Source organism: Anarrhichthys ocellatus, unplaced genomic scaffold (assembly GCF_004355925.1).
Source record: "Anarrhichthys ocellatus isolate YVR2014 unplaced genomic scaffold, GSC_Weel_1.0 scaffold31, whole genome shotgun sequence".
Taxonomy (NCBI): Eukaryota; Metazoa; Chordata; class Actinopteri; order Perciformes; family Anarhichadidae; genus Anarrhichthys; species Anarrhichthys ocellatus.
The window spans coordinates 1,089,667-1,104,826 of NW_022280061.1; the positions used below are offsets into that span (position 1 = coordinate 1,089,667).

Consider the following 15,160-nt stretch of genomic DNA (forward strand, 5'->3'; position numbering starts at 1 on the left):
CTCTCTCTCTCTCTCTCTCTCTCTCTCTCTCTCTCTCTCTCTCTCTCCCAGGAGCGCTACAGGCACTTGGCTGCCTTTTGCTTTTATTTCACCCCTGAGCTGGGGGCCATTGAGGTGAGTGCAGTTTTTTTTTTAACAGCAAACAGTAACAACAAGTGACACTCACCATAAATGTTGTTAGTGCTTTCTCTGCTGTGTCTCTCCACAGATAAAGATTTTATTTCTCTCTCAAACTCGCAGGGTCTTGCAGGCTCCCAATCTCTTAAAATTAGTTATTCTCGTTTGGAGGGGTGATTGAGGTGAGGGAAGCGCTTTGAATATCTCCCAAAGCCCTTTGTGTATATTTACCCCGGCAGCACTGAATCTCACATCTCAAGACACATCTCAGAAATCAAATTGAAGAGACATTATCCACCTTGCAGGCGTTGCTGTCCATCATGTCGGTGATGAGGAAAGAGATGGAGAAGTACAGGGACATAGACGAGGACGAGCTGCTGAAGAAACTGTCAGAGGAGGATCTGCAGCGATTAGAGGATGAACTAGAGGAGCTGGATCCTGATGTAAGTTTATAATGTAAAGTCCCTAAGGAGGAGTTTCTGTTACTATGTTGTTGTCAGTGGAGAGTTATGGGGTCATATAGGCCTAATACAGGCCCCTGGTGTAATATACTGCTACTACACGTCCTTGTGTTTTCATCTGCATCGCTGTAAGCTAATTTCATTTCAAGTGCAACACATGTGAATGCCCTTGAACGCACATCACTCACGAGTACATGGCTGTGATGTAAATAATGGTTTGTCTTAGTATTTCTCTGTTAGAATTAAGAACAGTCCATTGGAGGCAGGGCAGCATATCATGTTGTCATTATGCTACGGAAGGTGCAGTACATCATAAGTTATACTCGTATTTAGTTTCTGTTACTTTTTATGGCATGTTTATTGCTGCATTCGATGCATCCACCGCCAGCTTGGTACCCTCAGTGATGTGTCATGGGTCGAGTTGGTGACAGCAGCTGTAATAGCTTTCTGATGAATGTCTGACTGCTCATAAAGTGGCTGGATTCCCCCTCAATGCCAAGGGGATGACTGGAACGGTATAATGTGCAGGACTAAGTGTGTGTGTGTGTGTTAGCGAGACCGATGCCAGCAGTGAGGGACCGGAGGGACTCCATGACGTAAACAGAGGAAACAGTGGGAGGCAGTGCGTGCGTCGCTTACCTTGTTTGTGCCTGTTTATGAGGGTAACCCGTTTCACAACAGTAAAGTGCCCCTTTGCTCTGACACACACTGTAACCTTCCCAGCAAGACGTCTCACATCAGTTCCAGTAAGCCATTGAAAAAACAAAAAAGTCATCATGTTGGACAAAAAAAATGTCTGCCAGCTTCACTCTTATTGTAGAAATATCAATTCATAGTCAATCATCTTGAGAACATTTTGTGTTTTTTGTACATACAGTACTGCCTCACAGTCATACAATGACACACTACAACTTGGACTGGATCATATTGTTTCATTTTCTAAGCCGTCACTTCCCTTAAGATTGGAGACATTTTTGGATTAAAGCTCTAACAGGCTTTTTCAAATCTGGAATAGGCTAATACGAGTCTCATGTACCGAGATTACTGGTGACAATTCTCAAATCATGGAACGTTCAACCTAAAGAGAAAATGTTCACTCATCTACATAACTTAAAGCCGCACTACCTCATATTTTTAGTGAACATTTTAATGCTAATGTTGCTTTGAGACTTCTGGATGCGTAAATAAGCAGCATTTTGCCAAGTTTGCCATGTTAACTTTTCACGGTGGTCAACCCTCCTCTTTACTCCCCCCCCCCCCAAAATATTACCATCAGTTATTGCTTCTTTAAAAAGAAAATGTCACATTTTACTCTCATGCCGAAAAAAAGTTAACCCCTGCGTCTCAGCCTTGTGTTCGTGGAGGCTTGTAACTGTACAGGTGGCATGCATGTGCTCATAGATGACTGCTAAGGCTGCTGGGAGGAGGAGAGAGACAGAGACCAAACGAGGCAGGTGTTGGGATGACAGGGGAAGGTACAGTTAGAAAAGGACAGGAGTCAGAGAGACAGAGTCTCATGCTGGTAAAAATAACATGCTGGGGACCCGTTATCAGCAGCTGATATAAAGTGTGACATGAAAAGCTTGGCAGTGACGGTGTGCTATACTCCTGGCTTTACTATAAATACTTCTGTAAGTCACGTGAACATTTACAGGCCACCACTGGAAAGACTGAATGAGAGAAACTGAGAAGAAGAGAACTTGTTCTTTTACTTCCAAAGAGTATATCTCAAACCAAATAATAATGGTGAATGTGTGTCGAAAAAAGGTTTGCTGAGAGAGTGAGAGTCATGAGGAGAGAGAAGCCTGTGAGTGCTGAGAGGACTGATAAGATATGAAGCTATAAGTAGCACTTGTAAGAGCTTGGCTTTGAATGCTGCTTTAGGTTGAAAATAACGTGGCGAGCAGCAAAGCTCTGGGAAATGTCTTGGTTCTGTGTTGGGCTGGAGTAGAGATAGGATGTAGGAGTTACCTTATCCAGAGCAAAGATATTGTACCACCAAAGATCTATCTCACTGTGCTTTAATGGTGTAATATTTTATCATATTTTGTTGTCCCCCTCCTAAAAAGTCCACAAAATTGTTAAAATAATGTATTACAAATAATACATTTCAGATTTGGCCACAATTTGGTCTCATGTTAGTGAATACCTGCAAAATGTATGAAAAGTAAACGTGTATTCTGCCGTGGGTTTGTGTACTTTTGTTTTTTAAACGGGTTTCTTTTAAACTTACCAATCACTAATGTGCCGTGCATTCCTTGGTCTATTTTATTGATCTGGTGATGATCTTATTTATTCTCATTGCCATGAATAAATGTGGAGAATGTGCATGCTACAGCGGGTTAAAGGTGTCCTAACTTTCCGGCAATCGCAAAGATCTCTGTTTTCGTTGTCACTTATCGCGACAGGTGTGGTGATTGCAGGTGTGTTTTTGATTTCACTTTCTCAGAGATCGCCGCTTGTGGTATTTCCCGGGAATGTTACCCAGTTGGTAATACTGTAAAGGGAAGGCCTTTTTAAATCAGTGGACCGTAGGCTCAATCACCATTGTGTCCTCACTCGGCAAAGATAGTAACTTAACAGACATCCATTTAAATGAAAACTGTTTAACTGTTAATTTTTCAGAATAAAAGACTGATTTTTTTCTGACATTAAAATCGCCACAAACCATGCACAAAGGATTCGTTCCTCACCTCTAACTGGAGTCCGCAATGGCACCACTGGTGCCTGGAAGATGTGTATTGGAGATTACTGTTTTATACAGTAGTATTACTGTAGCAAGGAAAACATCCTGGAGTAATTTGTTCTACATTGTTCTGCACTGGATGGCATGTCAGGACTTAACTGCTGTGATTGAAAGAAGGAAGTGAGACTAATTCGGGAAAAAACTACTTTTTCCCCCTAATACGCAGTGCCAGTCTGACGTAAATTCTCATTCTTGTCTAGAATGCATTGTTGCCAGCTGGGATGCGGCAGAAGGACCAGACCAAGAAATCTCCGACGGGAATGTTTCAGAGAGACAACCTGCTGGCCCATCTGGAGAAACAGGCCAAAGAGCATCCTGACAAAGAAGACCTGGTGCCCTTCACAGGGGAGAAGAGAGGTACGGACTTGTTAACCTACATAGTTGACCTACTTAGATCAAAAGGTGGCTTTGTCTTGCTCCTTGCCCTGTTGTTATCAAGTGAAAAGGTGACAAGAACACCAGATGTCAATACTGTTTGGTTTCCCTAAATATTAAACATGACAGAGTAATACAATTATGTGAGCTGAGGGGAGGGTGGATATTATGCTCAACGTTGGAGAAGATTCAAATCAACGCTCAAATTAATCATGACCTAAAGTAAGCCGCAAACCTTAAAAGGTGTCCTACAAAATACTGATTTCACACGTCTAGCATGGGCATCTCAGGTATCCACGACAAGGAGGATTTTTTTTTAATTCCCTGAAGGGTGATTGGTTCCAGACTACCCCACACCAGGCCTTGTGGGGCCTGTCATCACCGGTCCAGTGTGGACACAGAGGTGCGTGACGGATGGCGAGAGATACCAAACATCTCTATGTGAAACTCTAGTAGGTCTCCGTGCCGTCACTGTCGTCATGAACTTCTTTGCTTTAGTGCACTTAAAAGAGCAGCTGCAAAACTGCAGGTGGGGAAAGTGAATGAGTAACAATCTCCCTTCCCTCAACTAGTACAGTCAAGGTACCGCTGAGCAAGGCTTTTAACATCTAGTTAAAACACTCGGCTTCGAAACGGAGCATGTGAGCGGAGTTACTGCACCCTGTTTGAAGCTGTCTGTCACCACTCCCCTTCTGCTCACCCTCCACTGACTGACATGAAGCCCACTGAGGGTTGCAACATAGCTGGGCTTGAAACGGGTCGATTTACTTGTCACAACTGTTAACTGTGATTTGCGGGTGCGGTGGTATGATTGGGACGGAGAGAGAGCACGCGAAAAGCGGCTAAGAGCTCTGGGTAACATCTGGGTAACCGTCTGGCTGAAATTCGAGGAGCTGATCGCACGAGCGCAGACATAGCGGACCTGTCAATAAAGACACAGACGCCTGGGTCTCTGCAGTCAGACAGACCCGGTGACGACAGCCTGCGGCCAGGTGTGACGAGATGAAGTGATAGGCTCAGCTGTTATGTAAGAGAGCTCGTCAGAGATCTCTGTGTCATTCTTCACCTTAGTTTGACATTTAAATTTGAAACAATTATGTCTGTATATTCTCCATTTCAATATAAGCTTCTAACAAGTCAATGGTCTTCATTGTTTCTGTAATTCATACTGACTTACTGAGGAAATGTTGTTCTTCTGCCTACAAATAGATGTATTTTTAACCAATTGTACTGTCTGTACAGCGCTGATGCCTTCATGTCATCTCAGAGTTTCGTGTTTCTGTAACTCTTCTCATATATATCAGACTTGGAGCCTCCTGTTGCTACATGCTGGCTCGCTGTTGTGTCTTAGTCGGATACTTGAATGGAACGGAGACATCGTTAATATTATAAGTTACACCTGTACTTTGCCGACTACGATAAATCAAAATGCCATGTCAAGGCCATTTTGTCGTGTTTTGCTGCATGGAAAACATGTAGAAGTACATGCTTGTACTCAGCTAATTTCATATACCGTTATATAATAAAGTGTTCAGCCGCCGTGTTATTTATTTGTCATGTTAAATGGCCCTGCACTCCTATTGCCCACCCACACAGGTGTTTTCACCTATTTGCCTGATTAGACTCCTCCTCAGGACTGTGTAGAGGCTGGATTGACATTAGTTGCAAAGGTCTAATTAGTCAGATTAATTAAACCCTTTTGTGAGCGCGGAGGGGGACCTTTAACTCACAAGTCTCCAGCAAATACAATATATTCAAAATGTTATTAGCTAATCGTTACATGCCAGGGATGCTGGTCGTTGTAGTGTATGTCTCTGTATTGAGTCCATCCACTCGTGTTGTAGGGAAAACCTTTGTGCCAAAAAAGAGGGTGGACCCCATCATGGAGAATGTGACCCTGGAGCCGGAGCTAGAAGAAGCCCTGGCTAGTGCATCTGATGCTGAACTCTGTGATATCGCAGGTATCTCAATCACACCCACTCACATCTCCTATATACATACAGTGTATGCGTTTCAGGTTCAGAGGTTTCATTTTTCTCCTATTTTCAACCACATATGCACACGTGTTTTGTAATTGTTTTGTGTCTCTTTATCAAAAAGTTGTTATATCTGCAACTTTAAGAAGACACTACTTTTACCACAGTTTTACAATTATCAGAGTCCTCGTGGTGAAGGCAGTTTAGAACATACTTCCAATAGTAGAAAGTGAAGAATTCTGTTTTTCATGTGTTTATAGCATTTATAAAAAAAAGAAAATGAACCTTTTGGATTTCGGATTTTCTTTAAAACTAAAAACTAACTTTAAAAAAAACAGACACTCTCCCATATACATACATAAAAACATCTGAATGAAGGATATTCATGGCCTGGATCTCATGCGCTAAAGTGCAGGAGTCTCACTATTCTTCATCTTCATCTCTCACTAATCGGTGGCCTCGACTTCCCCTCATTCATTTACTTCTCCTAAATCCAAATCTTCTCCGTTTCCTCTAGCAATCCTTTTCATCTTCCCTCCACCCTTCCCCCCCATCCCTCCATCTCCTCCACCTCCTCCATCCCTGCTGGATACCTCGGTTCACTAGCTGAACATCACCCGGGGTATCTGTAGACTGCACACACATTTGTCTTTGCATGGAACGATTCTGGCCCTCTTGTCATGTTCGTGCTGTCAGCTCGTGTTAGGCAGACATTTAGTAAAACCCCTGCAGCTTCACTCAGGGACACAGAGTCTGCGCTGTACATGCATTACACATCATCGATTCAGTGTAATGTATGGCGAATGTCATTACTTGTTGCATGTACAAACTTTTAACATATTTGCTGTAAAGGTGACTGACGTTTTAACGAGTGATCCGGATGGATTTAGCAGCAGGCTTTTTTAAAATCTCACTTGTGGTAAATTGAGAGATCACAACTGTAAATGCTACATTAAATCTCTATTGAGAGGGATACATTACAATATGTAAACACATTTAGTTTCACCCACTACCAGAGTCTATTCTCCCTGCATTAGCACGACAGAAATGTATTATCAAGCAATGCTGTTGCAGAAATATTTTCAGAGCACGAGCCCCCGGAGGTGATGAAGGTAACGTTCCCCAATTCTACAAAGAGCAGCTTGGTAGCCTGTGTTCCCTAACTGTTTATGTCTCTCTGTTCTCTTCTGTCTCTGTCAAACTAACGAGTTGATCATTATCTCGTATTGTCTAGCGTCCTCAGAGTAGCTGCTCGTTCAAAAAACAGTACATGTTCCCCATTAACTTAAACCTTTCAGCTTGATCGTTGAAAAGGACAGTGAGTTGCTCGTGATGCTGCAAGTGCCGATGTGCTGTCTGTATTAGCATGGTGGTCAACTGTACGGCTGTAACTAGTCAATCATCAAATCTATAGACTCTTTTTCAGCATTCCTCTTTCTTTCTCTCTCTGTGTTTCTTCCTCTGACTCTCTGTTCATGCCCTTTGTTCTTTCCATCCTCATTGAGTCTTTCTATTGTCTTCCAGCCATCCTGGGTATGCACACCCTGATGAGTAACCAGCAGTACTACGAAGCCCTGGCCAGCAGCACCATAGTCAACAAGCAAGGCCTCAACAGTACGTGAAACACACGCGCATACACATGTACACGTTAGTACGCACGTACTGAAACTTATGTAACTTATATTTGTTGTAATCCGCCAGTTGCATGAGCTTGTCTTCACTCGGACGTATTTGCTGCAGGGCTGCAGTAAAAGTATCCTAAAATAACGCAGATCACTCAACTAGTTTGCAGAAAAAGAATCGCCTCATTCGAGAAAAATGTTGAAGCGAAGTTGACTTGGACCAGAATCAAGCGGAATGATCTCACGTTGGCAGAATGTTGGTTTATTTTACCAAAGATGTTCGGCTCAGTCTTTCTGTTGCACTCGCATGCACAACTATAGTTACACAAAGTACTGATTCATTAGATGCTGCTAAGTGTATACATACGTTGTCCTATAGCTCCTTTAGGGAATAACTGATGATTCATCTGCCTACCCGTCGTCTTCCACTACACAGTGTAAACTGTGGTACATTACTACACACACACAGAGAAACACACGTGCTAATAGCCATTGTTTATGTTGCGTGGAGGCTCATCCTATAGATTCTGCTCCAGCTCCAAACAGAGACAGAGGGGGCGAGCGTCTCACTTCCAAATATGACCGGCTCTCATAAAGAGCGCTAGCTATAAACCTCTGATTCGCCTGCTGAAATTGTCAGCTGCTCTGTTTTCAGTGCCGATACACAGGGCATGAAAAAGTGTTTGGCTTTTTTTTTTTTGTTATCGTTTGAGCATTGTTTCACAGGACTGCAATTGAGGTCAGTGTTTCCAAAGCACACAGTGAAAAAATAAGTGGACCACGCTAGATATATAATCCAGTCGTAAACTGACTGCCTGTTAAGTGGGATAAAACAAATACAACTATGTATGCCGTGGTATCCATTGGAAAATGTTCATCGATCAGCATATATCCTCTGTGTGTCCTGTACATGTGTGTGTAGGTGTGATCCAGTGCACCCAGTACAAACCAGTCCCCGATGAGGAGCCCAACTCCACTGACGTAGAAGAGACCCTGTTGAGAGTGAAGAGAAATGACCCTGACCTGGTGGAGGTCAACCTCAACAACATCAAGGTAACAGTGTGTGTGTGTGTGTGTGTGTATGAGGATATGAGTTTGATACTGCTGTATCGTTAAACTCAAAAACAACAGGGTCTGATTTTGATTTATTTTGGATTCTGACAACCTACATGTTGTAAAGTTGTACATCTGATATGAAACATATCATCTGTCCCCGGTGGTATTTGTTTTAGTACTTTTAGTACCACTGAAGGAAACTAAATGTTGTCTCACAAAAGATTCATATCATGTTTGGTTATATTCCAAAAAGCAAAAACAAACAAACCTCGGTGCACACAATTTAGTTTTTACATTTTAGTTTTGCAGATGGGATTTAAAAAGTTATTTAAATGAAATAAGTTTGTTTTAATATTTTGCAAATATGAAATTCTTTTTACAGCATAAACTGAATTTCTAGCACATTTTATTTCATGAAACACATTTTAGGCGTTCCATTGGCAAAATGAAGTAATGTTTCTGTAATGTGAAAAAATTGGGAATTTATGTGAAGAACATTCATTTATTGACATTTTCTGAGCTGTAATGTTTGTGTCTCTCTGTACCCAGAACATCCCCGTTAAGACTCTGAAGGCGTACGCTGAGGCTCTGGTGAAGAACACTGTGGTGGAGAGGTTCAGTATTGTAGGAACCAGGAGCAACGACCCGGTCGCATTCGTAAGTCATAACTGTTACAAAATACAGCACAGAATCCTGTTACCTGCTTAATTGCTCCGTCTATCTGAAATCAAGTCCCAAGTTATGGTATCATTCTATTATTAACACTTGTTATCAGGGTTTATCTGAGTCACTCTTTATTTTAATGACAATCATGCTTTATTGCAAAAAAAAAAAAGATACAGTTATGTGTGTTTCCTCAGGCCCTGGCAGAGATGTTGAAGGTGAACACGACGCTGAAGAGCCTGAACGTTGAGTCCAACTTCATTACAGGGACAGGAATCCTGTTCCTCATAGCGTCACTGCAGTACAACACCATACTGCAGGAGCTCAAGATAGACAATCAGGTACCAACACACGCACGTCAATACACACACAGATAATGTCCCCTGCATAGTATTGATGCAGACCCATCGGCTACGTTCACATGACAAGTAAAAGTGGCCCAAATCCAACCAACAATAGTTGCTAAGAGCTGCTAAGAGAACGCGCGTGTGTGTGACGTCATTTTGTCTCTAAATGTCTCTCTCTCAAAAGTAACATTTTCTGTTGTTGTTTCAACGTGCATGTGTGTGTGTGTTATTGGTTGCATGCGAGGAAGAGATTCGTTGACACTGATGTCACATATCAGTCACTTTAAATGTGAACTGTGTAGGAAGAAAGATCAAATCTGGGGGGGAAAAAATCGCAATTGAGCATTGAGTCTCGTATTGTAAACAAAGCTATGAGAGTGTGTGTGTGTGTGTGTGTGTGTGTGTGTGTGTGTGTGTGTGTGTGTGTGTGTGTGTGTGTGTGTGTGTCAGGTAGTGTACACAGGCCATCGTTGCCACTTCGGTCTAATGCTCCCTGATTGCATTGCCATGTGTCATACTGCATAGTTGTACATCTGTGACTAACAAGCGCGCTCATTAGTTGAACTTGTTGAATGATCCTGATGAAGCATGTTACTCCTGCCTCTTCATCCTCTGTTGCCATGGAGATCACCGCCTCATCCGTGGCGGCGCAGTTTGCGGAGAGGATGGCAGTCATTTTGCGTTCTCCTCTTCTTGTCTCTTTCGCCTAACGTTTCCATATCGCGACCTAAAAAAATCACCGTCTTTGATCATCACTACACAACTCTTTGTGTGTCTCCTCCTCCTCCTCCTCCTCCTCCTCCTTTCTCTCTCTCTCTCCCAACTCCAGAGCCAGCCGCTGGGCAACAAGGTGGAGATGGAGATAGCCAGCATGCTGGAGAAAAACACCACGCTGTTGAAGTTTGGATATCATTTCACCCAGCAGGGCCCGCGCCTCCGAGGCTCCAACGCCATGATGAACAACAACGACCTGGGTGGGTTTACTGACACGCACACGACTCATTTTATGTCTGCTCTGAGAAACTGCATTTGGAACATGACAAAAGTTCACGAACTGGTCCTGGTCCAGTAATGGCGGTTATCTAACTTGTACACAGTCTTTCAGTAGTATTGCATTTGGCAGTGTCGGTTGTTACGTGCGTCAGTGCTGACACTTTATCTTCACTATATCTCCTCGGGTTCTACTTTAATCAGACTCTAATAGAAGGATCAGAGTGATATCATCGGCCGTTAACTCGGTCGTATGGCCAGAGAGACCCGGCAAATCAAAACAGGGGCTTCCTAAGTTATGACATCAGCACTAAGAAAAGAGTCTGTGCATGAGAGAGAGAACGAAATGAAACCGGTGGACGAGATGGTTCTTGCTCTGCCCATGCACAACAGTAGTTATTTGACTTGCTGTCTTTGTACTAATGAGTTGATTTTACCTCCTTTACACTTTTAAGCGGCACAAAATAAGCACTTGTTACGTTTGTTTGTGAATGCTCTTGAACGTAACCTGGCAACCCGTTTTTAGGTTTAGGAATTATGATTACATTTGTGCTCGTGTTGTGTCGCAAACCACTTGAAGTTAAGTCCATGTGTCATAATCTTGTCGTACTGTTTTCCTTCCCCTCGCCATCTTGAAGCTCGAGTCGTCAGGTCGGAGTCGGACGGCTCCTTCACCCTCACTCTGTCTGTTCCTGAGCTGGAAAGGGCCTTTGGGAAAAAGTTCAAGTCCAAGACTAAGTAAAAGAAATATTTAAAAACAACAGCGCACAGCCTTGCCTTTCTTCTGCCAACATCACCTGGCTCTTTTCCAGACCGCTGGAAATCTCTGCCACCGTCTGTCATACTCCTCCGGGAGTTTCTGTTGCTTCTCCACAACACCTATCATCACTTTCCCTCCTTTCAGCTTTTAGTCATCTCTGATCTGCAGACACCACTGACAGCGGCTCCCAAATGTAGCTGCTGTTGGCTCCACGGTTCCCACCATAGTCAGAATATATTTCATGCTAGAACAATTTCATGGTCTGCATCTGCTGTTTTGGCATCACTTTCCCAGTAATAAATCAGTGCTGTGATCTATTCTTTGGCCACTTTATTTATGTTTCATTTTGGCCTTTTTACTCATTTGATCATTCTCTTATCCAGATGTGCTGTTTCTTCTGTTCCTGCATTGTCTGCAGGCATTTGGCCTCTTCTTCTGCTCCACCTCTGTCCTCTCTTCTACTCTTTGTTAAACTGGCAAAGTGGGCAACTGCTCTGGTTCCCCAAACCCTGGGTGGCCCCGAAGTTGTCAGGGTCATTGTGTGGCAATTTGTTTGTGATCATTTAATACATTGCAGATGTTTTTGGTCATATTTTATGCACCACTAAAGCACAGTATAAACTGAAAGGAAAGTGACCTAAGAATGCAAGTTTTACACACCAGACTCTGTTTACAGGTGTTGAGGATGCATATGTGAAAGAAGTTCGTTAAAGCTTTTAGTGGCACCAAAGACAGACATTTGATGAATCACCTCAGGTGGTGTCTCTTGCAGCAAGTTTGTAAACGGAGAAACTCTTGGGTTCTGGCGTTAGAGAGAAGTGAGTTTACCACACCTCTGTACCAGGCCATTAGCCGCTACTAGCATGACACTTTCTGACCAAACTGTGGACGATTGAGTTGCATTGTGGGTAATGTAGCCACCGGGTTTTGATGAGGACGATATCTCTGTTTCTGCTGCATTGATTTAGTTCTAGGGTGTGCACTGCTAAATCAGAGTACTTAAGTTTTGGCCCTTGTTGTTTCAGTATATATATATATATATTGTTACATGGTGCATTCTGCTAAATATGATCATGTGATCAGTCAAATTAATGATGATCACTTGTCCCGGGGCCATGAAGGGATAATCCGGCCCTTCTCTTATCAATGTCTTACTCTCGTCTGCTGTTTTGCTTTCTCCTCCAAGAGCTCCTGCTAAAGCCACTTGAAGACAAAGAGCTGTAACTTTAATCTTTCTGTCCTGCTTTTTGAAACTTGTTACCGTTTTTCAGTTGCATCTCTTTGCTTTACTCGTGGAAATAATGCTTTAGCTAAAGTTGTTGTTTACGATGATGATAAATGTCTGTTTTTCTAATCTTTCTCTTTCTCTGGGCTTCCCTTCCTTCCTCCTTCCCCCTCATACCGCTATATTTCTTCATCTGTCCATCTGTCTCCTCTCCTCCATCTACAGTAAGAAAGAGAAGGCTTGAGGGAGGCCCCATCTTGCCTAAGTGTCGGACGAATGTGTAGAGACCAGGGCTGCCCTCGTTCCCCTTCGACCCCATTCTACCATCTTTCCAACCCCCGTCCTCTCCAGCCTCGCACCCTCCGATGGCCTGCCCAGAAGACCACGCCCATCGTTTCAGGTTCAATGGTCTCTGAACTCTTTCTACTTTCCAGACTCTTTTTTTTTTTTTTTTTAGTAAATATTAAAGGATCCAATGGGATTTACCAGCAGTGTCCTTCTGAGCTTTCAGTGCAAAAGACGAGATTGTGTGCTTATTTTTGTGCTCTGGAGTTTGAATTTGTGACTTGGGTTCGAGGCGTGGGCCTTTGTATCACCAGGGAAGGCTTTGCCGTTGTGAATCCATTAATATCTCCTTCGAGAGTCTAGAGTCCTTAATAAAGGGGGCTGGAGGTGTGGTTTTGAATGTGGGCCCACTGAAAGGTGACAGAACACTTTTAGAAATCCCTGTTTCTATTGATGAGTTGAATGAGTTCTAATTATTAATATTATTATTATGCTGTAAATGAGTTATGCTGTCATTACTGCTGTTCCCAAAAGCTTCTACTGTTGCTTCAAGGTTGACATAATAGGTATTTTATACCAATTATTCACCAAAGTCAATGTCCCGTTTCAATTCATTAGACCTAATAAAAACTCTGTGATATTGGATTTTGACCTGATGTCGCAGCCTTTTTATCTAATTCGGTGTAAACAGTATTTTAGTGACTCACCGTCCTCAAATACTAAGCTACATAAATTCTTCAGTAATGGACTATTAGATTTATAAACCTGGCTACTGTGAGATATTGTCGCTATATACGGAATATATTTATTTGTGACAGACCTGGTAAAGAATCAGAAGCCACTCAAACACTTCATTTCATGGATTGATTGTGCTGGACAGCGTGATAACTTGTGTAAAAATGTTTCTGTAAATGAAAATGTACAGTCTAATTACACTTTACGTTGTTATACTATCCAGCATGTATGTTAGCAGTCCCTGCAGAGCATTCCCGCTAGCTGGGAATGGCAACTGCCAACTTTTATTTACTGACATTAAATACTCTATGAACCCTCTGTATTATATCCCACAAACACCGTGTTGTTTTATAGAAGTTCTTGTCTACAAGTCAGACTGTAATAACCCAAAGTAACAGCGAGTATTTGAATGGACTTCTGTCACACTTTCAACCAGGTCTGGTTTGTTGATTGTTTGTGTTTACTTTACATTTACTGGAGCTAAACTGTGTGGTTTGATACAAAATGTTTGGTACTTTCTGTTTGTTACAGGTTTCACATTAACGCCTCAGTCCAGGTTGGGAATATTTCAGTGGACAGATTTACAAACACAGGAAACCTCTAATGTCTTTACAGCTGTCAGATTACACAAGTCCATCCATTGTGTTTGAATAAAACAAACCTTAACAGCAGTTTTAAAAATGCTTGTTCAGCAGTGACGGGTCTTAAATCAACACCGGACATCTGAAATATTGTTTTACGCTCTGATACTGGATGAATCCTTTAAGAGTTCACGACGGACATGTTCTTCTTATTGAGGGCGAAACATGTCTGTGAATACATGTTTATGTCCTTGTTACCAACTCCAACTACATGCTGGTGATGATCTACGCTGCAGTGTATTTTTGCAGCACTTAATTCAACCTAACAGCACAATGAACCGCTGATGTCACAAGAAACTAGAGCTGATATGTTGCTCTCTGAGAATAAAACTGCTCCAGTAAGAATCACCTTCAAATGCTCTGCACTCTTGTTACGTTTTAACGGCTCAAAATGAAATGTGTCTGTATGTTTCCTGCTTAAAACAAAAGTTGCAGACTGGAAAGTAAATCTGACCTGACCATGTCATCCATGTTTCCTCGATGCCAACAACTGCACCCGATACTGACAGCATGCTTAAGGGTCTGATAACCCTTTTAATGTTATTTAATATCACTGCTTTGTTACTCTCTCATCAGTGCTGTGGGTGTTGTTCAACAACTGGTAATTATGGATGTAAACATTTCTAAAACAATAATTAACTGAATGCCGAGAGGCAAAAGAGGCCACTCAGTCTTTGTGTGTCCAGTTCTTTTTTTTTCTGTCTAGTGTTTTCTGATATTTTAGTGGTTGACTCTGTTTTGTTAGATAGTTCACCTTTTTGGGTTGAATTTTTGCAAATAAATGAATAAATAAAGCTTGAAATATGTCTTTGTGTACTCCCATATATAGACAACAGTGCCACCCTGTGGCAATATGGAGGAAATACACCAAGTCAACTTTGTTTTTACAATTAACACTTGAAATGACCAATGGAAGATCTTGGGTACATACTAATAATTATGAAGATGAAACAAAATATTTTGTTAAAATATGAAAAATACAAACTCCCCTTGTGAGTCATCATGTGGTCCTGGAGTCACCTGCTATGCAGAAGTAGTTTTGAGTAGTCTGCCAGTTGCATATATTTTTGTTCGTCGACAGATTTCGTCGTCTCGATCGGGTCTCAACCTCAACCCCCCCCCACACACACACACACACACACACACACACGTTCCACCCCT

The 15,160-nt window shown here is 42.2% G+C and overlaps 1 protein-coding gene across 2 annotated transcripts; it reads left to right on the plus strand.

The window, feature by feature from the left end:
• Positions 1 to 6: 6 nt before the first annotated feature.
• On the plus strand, positions 7 to 14,915 carry tmod1 (tropomodulin 1). Of its 2 annotated transcripts, XM_031864570.1 has the most exons (12): positions 7 to 114; positions 241 to 299; positions 423 to 560; positions 3,525 to 3,681; positions 5,544 to 5,660; positions 7,200 to 7,289; positions 8,220 to 8,350; positions 8,903 to 9,010; positions 9,214 to 9,357; positions 10,193 to 10,337; positions 10,992 to 11,091; positions 12,564 to 14,915. In XM_031864570.1, the coding sequence occupies exons 3-12, from the start codon at positions 438 to 440 to the stop codon at positions 12,580 to 12,582; spliced, it is 1,134 nt and encodes a 377-aa protein (XP_031720430.1). In that variant the 5' UTR covers positions 7 to 114; positions 241 to 299; positions 423 to 437; the 3' UTR covers positions 12,583 to 14,915. The 2 variants fall into 2 exon arrangements, with proteins under 2 accessions (XP_031720430.1, XP_031720431.1); XM_031864571.1 differs by lacking the exon at positions 10,992 to 11,091 and having other exon boundaries at positions 12,564 to 14,914.
• The last annotated feature ends 245 nt before the right edge of the window (positions 14,916 to 15,160 follow it).

Excerpts from the sequence above, each read along its gene's own strand:
- tmod1 (XM_031864570.1), top strand. The coding sequence starts at position 438 with ATGTCGGTGATGAGGAAAGAGATGGAGAAGTACAGGGACATAGACGAG. Across the intron at positions 561-3,524 it reads TAGAGGAGCTGGATCCTGAT|AATGCATTGTTGCCAGCTGG; the intron begins GTAAGTTTATAA and ends ATTCTTGTCTAG. Across the intron at positions 3,682-5,543 it reads CTTCACAGGGGAGAAGAGAG|GGAAAACCTTTGTGCCAAAA; the intron begins GTACGGACTTGT and ends CTCGTGTTGTAG.